Source organism: Magnolia sinica, chromosome 10 (genome assembly GCF_029962835.1).
Source record: "Magnolia sinica isolate HGM2019 chromosome 10, MsV1, whole genome shotgun sequence".
NCBI classification, from domain to species: domain Eukaryota; kingdom Viridiplantae; phylum Streptophyta; class Magnoliopsida; order Magnoliales; family Magnoliaceae; genus Magnolia; species Magnolia sinica.
The window spans coordinates 70,489,106-70,495,440 of record NC_080582.1 but is presented as its reverse complement, the minus strand read 5'-3'; the positions used below and the strand labels follow the sequence as shown (position 1 = coordinate 70,495,440).

The window sequence follows — 6,335 nt, the reverse complement described above, 5'->3', positions numbered from 1 at the left end:
CAAAAATAAGCTTGATCCAAAACTTATGTTGTCCCCAAGAATTTTTAAATGGTAGATTTTCAATTCATACTCTTTCCTGTGATGTGGTCCATTTAAGAGTAGGATATTCTTCATTTGGGGTTCAAGCTTTAAAATTATCCCACAAAATGGATGGACGGAGTGGATAGAAATCTTAAATCTTGGTGAACCTCACAAAGCTTACTCAGTACGAAAGCCGCTTCGGTAAATGAACTACATACATTGACGGTGGGCGCAACAGAATTTACTCAGTACGATAAGAGCGCACTGAGTAACTCTGTACGCAATCCGATACCGTCTCAAACCGTGGGCGTTCAGTCCCTGCCGTAGCGTCCTGGCTCTTGTGTAGGGCGTCGTTACTGGTCGGTGCACTGTGGGCTTAACTATGATGTACGTGTTTAATCTACACAGTCCATCCAATTTTTCAGATCATTTCAGGGCATGGGTTAAAATGAGGCAGATCCAAATCTCAGGTGGATCATACTGCAGGGAGAACGCCCACCATTAAAAACTTCTCCCTGGGCTGCAAAAGTTTTGGATGAAGCTGATATTTGTTTTTTCCCTTCATCCAGGTCCTTGTGTCCTTATCAACAGGTTGGATGGAAAATAAACATTATGGTCGTCATTAGGTGGGCCCTGGGATGTTTTTAATGGTGGGCATTCAATAGCACCGTTTCCCACGGTATGGTCCAGCTGACATTTGGATCTACTTAATTTTAGGGTTTATGCCATAAAAGGAGCCGGTAGGACGGATGGACTGCATGGATATACAATACATACATCAATGTGGGCCCCACGGTCAACACTGCAGGGTGAATGGAGTATGGGATCCACAGAGATTACCATAATAAATCCACTCCGTTCATCAGTTTTGCAAGACAAGAATAGGGTGTGATTATAAAAATCATGCGGATTGAAAACTCATGTGGATCACACCACATGAAACAGCATGGATTGAATGCCCACCGTTGGAAACTTTGTAGGGGCCACAAAAGTTTTGTATTAGGATGATATATCTGAATATTGCTTTTCTGAGTGGTAATAGCCCTGTGAACGATTTGGATAGCCGATAAATATCTTGGTCAACTCCTAAGGTTTCAATGGGGAGCGTCTCCGTTCCCACTGTTTGTGTGGCGCACTTTAGTTGTAGATCAACTTGTCTTTATTATGATATTCTATTATTTTCTTGAAAAACTGATGAACGGAGTGGATCGGGTGTCTCTGTGGGCCCCACACAGTTTTCGACTACAGAACTTTGTGTTGATTGCATACGGTACTCTATGGGCTTCGCCATGCTGTATGTGTTTAATCCATGCCGTTCATCCATTTTTTCAGATCATTTTTGGGCATGATCCCAAAAATGAGACAGATCCAAATCTCAGGTGGGCCACACTGCAAGAATAGTGATGATCCAATATTAAAAACTTCATCCACATCCATGTAACCTACAGGTTGGATGGAAAATGAACATTACGGTGATGGGCATTACAGTGGGCCCTACGGATTTTCTAACTGTGAACATGCAATCACCACTGTTTCTTATGGCGTGGTCTTCCTGAGATTTGGACCTGCCTCATATTTGGGCTCATGCCCTAAAATCATGTGAAAAAATTATTAGACTACACGGATGAAATGCATACATTGTGGTGGCTCCCATAGAGCACCCACATAAAACTCTTTTCTATTTTAATAAATATCTTCTTTTTTTTTTGGTTTTTATAATAATACCTCATTAATAAAATTTACATGCAGTTATCTATTTAATTATTCTTATGCAACTTTATTAATTGATAGGTATTTTTCTAATTTTACAGCCTGATCCATGACTTAAGTGGTAGATTGAGTGAAAGATAGCTCGTTTCAACACTGAGGTCTTGGTATGTATCTAGTGGAGGTCACTTGCACTGAAGTGTGAACCCACATTAGGGTGTACTAGCAAGCTAACAAAAAAAAGAAAGAAGAAGGTATGTTTCTAATTTTAGGAAAAAGAAAACTAATAAAAAGTAAATTTAATTTAAAAACTCAATGGGATGTAAATATCATATCATCATTATTATTATTGGTATCGTGTTACAATCCATCTGCAACAGGGTCTACAATTTGGTAGGTTTAGGTTGAGTTGCATGTATTCAGTGTGTAGGGTACTGCTTGCATGCTTATGGATCTTCAAACTCTACTGGAGTACCATGATTTTTTTGTCACATTTGGAAGATCAGTCCTTGGACACAAACAAACCAACTTATCCTTTACTTGTGAATTTCCAGACACATTATTAACAAAAAAAAAAAACCCAATGAAAATCCTTATTACAAATCAGAAATCTTCACATAGAGAGAGAGAGATCATCAATTCACCCATGCATCAGAAGCTGTCAATAGAGCAAACTGTAAGTATAGTTTCAAAATTCAAATAATAATACATGTGAACTATGCTGCCATCAAAATGTCAGATGGGTCCAGTCATCAGGTGGACCTCAAGTGTACGAATATTTTAGCAAAAAATAAAAAATAAAATCACCAGATAGTCTACATTCAACCTACACATTTGGTCCACACTATTATCAACTGGCCTGATTTTTGGGCCAAGGCACATTTGTGGTGGTATCACTTGATCGGCCGATCCTCAAGTACATCTAAGCATTTCTCATTTCATTTTTCATTATTACAAACTAGTTTTTCAGTTCGGGTCTCTGTTTGTGTATTATAATATAAAGACTTCGCCATAATTCCTATAAATATAAAGAGCTAATTTGAATTTGAATGAGATTTTGTTTCCCTAAGTTTTAGAAATAATTATAGAATATTATACAAAATAAATACATGTTAATATGGTAGGTAGGGTATATTTCTAGCTTGTAAAATTTAAATTTAAATTCATAAGCATTTCCATATAGAGAGATATGACCAATTTAATTACCATGTCATCAACTTCATTTAATCTTATTATTTTAAATTTAAATTTAATACTTTTCTATATATAGAAATATGACCAATTCAATTACCAGGTCATTAACTTATATTAGTATTATTATTATTATTATTATGGTTCTGGCCCACCTAGCTTTATGGTCCCGAGCCCTGAGAAGCTAACTACTGAAAAAAAAATTTGATAGTCTAGCAGCATCCAATGGATGACATTCATGCACTTAGAAATTGCATACGTGGCATACATGTAATTTAAATTAAACAGTCCATAATGTTGGTCCCATATTAGATGTATCATCGACTGAAAGTCACGATTATTTGACTAAATATCAGATTGGTGGACATTTACTGGAAGGTTAAAATAAAAAACATCCAACAGTACTCCCAATTTCATTTTGGGACTGTCGCTTAGTTACAGCAGGTTCCACCAACGTGTGTAATTTCTTAGTGCCTGCGTATCAAGCGTCAGTCTGCCGGAGTAACAAATAACTCCCCTTTGTGCATAAAATCTATGTATTTCCCTCCACATGGTACACGTGGAAAACATTTTCAGTGATCAGAACTGTTCACATGGTGGGCCACCACGTGGATTTTTCATCTGTGAAAATAAAAAATAAGGAGGTTGGAATCTGGCAGCCATCCAATCATTAGCCTGCAACATGAACGGTTAGAGCAGTGGTCCATATCCAACCACAAAAAAGAAAAAACCACACCAAATGGATGGTTGTACAGCTGTCCTAACACTAGGACTTCCTTCACATGCAGCCTATTAACGTGATGGCCCACCATCGGAACTCCCAATTACCAGATATGTTTGCCACCTGTGCAGTGATGAGGGAGACGCCTTAACCATAATCCTTGTCTATTTTAAAGGGCTGCAATAGGATGTAGAGACCTGACCTCATCAGGGCCCATGTATGGCTGTCAGGTGTTGGTCCTAAAATGGACTGGGCTTTGAGTCTTATGTGGGCTCAGGATCAGCCCACCAGCCTACCTAAGCTGAACGTGGACTGAACCTTTTGTACACATGCGTTGATAATGACAAGTAGGGGTGCACATGGAACTGGTAGAACTGGTAAATTGGACCGAAGCCGACCAAACTGTTCTGAAGTGCACCGGTTTCGGTTCCGGTTCTGAAAATCAAAAAACCAATTAGTTTAGTTTAGGTCTCAGTTTGAGATCCTGTAGAATCGAACCGAACCGTCAACCGAACCCTAGAACCGAACTTGGAACTGTACTATGAGCCGGACCGTTGAACCGAACTCAAAATTGAACTTGGAACTGTACCATTCCAATCAATAAATATTTACTAAATTATGTATTTTTGCAGCCCTAACTTCTATCCAAGGATTTCCATATTGATTTTATATTTTGCAACATACTTCTACTATGTTATGGAGTATAATTATCATGCTTAATTGGACTTGTCTTAAAAGTATTTTATATGTTTACAATATATTTTAGTTGTCTATTTGGCCCGCAACCATAAAACCGAACCAGAACTGAACCGATTTTTACGGTCAGGTTCCGGTTGGGTTCCAGGGTGCAAACAGCACGGTTCCAGTTTCGATTTTCCTAGAACTGTTAGGATTGGTTCGGCTCTGGTTTCAATCCAGAACCGGACCAAACGGACCGTGTGCATCCCGAAATTGATAAGAGGATGCCTTGTTACCTTGCTTAGAGATGGTCCAGTCCTTGTCGAATCCAAGAGCCCAGAAGAAATATCCACGTATGTTCTTTTCCCTCTGTCCGTACTTGATCTTCCCTATGACTGACGTGGCATCATCGTAACCGATCCATGATGTCCCAGCATATGAATAGGCAGACACTGTGGCCCCATCATAGACCACTGTGGCATTGTTCTGGACATTATAGTCCACCAAATCAGAGTAGACGATGATGCCATCTCCGGGGCCCACACCGACAGCCGGTGCTCCGATACCGTGAATACTCGGGTCCTTGAGCTGCCATGTTCGACCGTAGAGCGGTAGGCCCATCACAACCTTCCAAGGTGGGATACCAGCATTGATCCACGACGTGATGCCGTAGCTTGTGGTCAGATTCGAACCGTTGGGATCATACAACGCCGCATGGGCCCCAGTGACCGACGTGTCCCATGATCCATGGTAGTCGAAGCACATAGGACTCACCCAATCAAGGCTCCGACGGATCGATACGGTGGGGTACGTCCGTTTGACGTCGGATAGGAAGAAATCAGCAGAAAAGTAGACAGCAGCAGTGAGCCGTAGACGGCGACGGCCGGTGTCCATCGCCTCCTTCCAGAGTGCGGCTCGCCACTCATCGAACAGGAACCCGAGATTATCCATCTCCTCCTGACTCTGTGGGAATTCCCAATCAAGATCAAGCCCATCTAGACCGTACTTCCGAGCAACGGTTATCGTTGAGTTAATGAACACGGCCCGCGATGATGGATTGCTGACCATGAGTGCGAAGGTAGTGGAATTGTTCCCTCCACCTCCAATGGACAGCAGAGCTTTGGCTGGCGGGTGCTTGCTGTGCAGCGTCGCAGTGAAGTTCGGCAGCATCTGATCGTCCAGCTGTGTTATCGCAAGCTCATAAGTGTTCTGATCGGGTAAGACAAATGCGTAGTATACATGTGTGAAGTAAGATGTATCAATGGCCGATGCTGAGAAGGCCGATGATTGATATGAAGGCCAATAAGCAGCTTTGACCGTTGATCTTTGTGGGCCAGGAGCTGGCGAAGGTGGAATATGAATAGGCAATGGAGATGGAGCCGGTGGAGCCGATACGGGTGGATAAGAAGGTTCAGATGGCGCCGATGCAGGTGGGACCGACATCGGTGCACTAGAAGTGAGTCCAGGGCTGGGACAGGGAGATGGCCCACTTGGTGCAGGCGAATTAGGAGATGGTGTGGGAAGCCAAGGGATAGAAAACCATGGGGCCGGTGTTGGCGACGTTGCTGAGCCGTCGGCATCGGCTTCACCATGCAACACAGCAGTCAATAGTAGCAGTGCCATACTCAGATGGGCCATGGCTAGTTAGAGATATACACAGAGGCTTGGTGTATTGCTTTGCATGAAGCCGTAGAGAATGTGTTTATATGGGTTGAGCTCCGGTTGTAACGATATTCGATGTTGCATTGTCGTTGTATTTGTAGGGTTGTGTTTATAGGTTTCCATAGATTTGAAGGGAGTTTCATTGATTTCTAGTGCTTAAACTAATCTGACGTTTTGAGAATGTGGAGCCATTTGGATCACGTTTATTTGGTGGGCCTGTTGTGAGTGTGCCCTAGCTGTTGATATGATGAGTGGGCCACACTTGATGAGTGTACCTTATTGAATTTTGTTCCGGGTGATGTTTCCAGAGGATAATGATTGATGAACGGTTAGGATCTCACACACGTGACCCCAC

The 6,335-nt window shown here is 42.0% G+C and overlaps 1 protein-coding gene across 1 annotated transcript; it reads right to left on the bottom strand.

The window, feature by feature from the left end:
- Window positions 1-4,549: 4,549 nt before the first annotated feature.
- Window positions 4,550-5,956, bottom strand: LOC131217581 (class V chitinase CHIT5a-like). The gene has a single exon (XM_058212516.1). It carries the CDS (start codon window positions 5,954-5,956, stop codon window positions 4,550-4,552), a length of 1,407 nt encoding a protein of 468 aa, XP_058068499.1.
- Between the last annotated feature and the right edge of the window lie 379 nt (window positions 5,957-6,335).

Bases quoted from the DNA above. Each gene is read 5' to 3' on its own strand.
- LOC131217581 (XM_058212516.1), bottom strand. From the start codon at position 5,956: ATGGCCCATCTGAGTATGGCACTGCTACTATTGACTGCTGTGTTGCAT.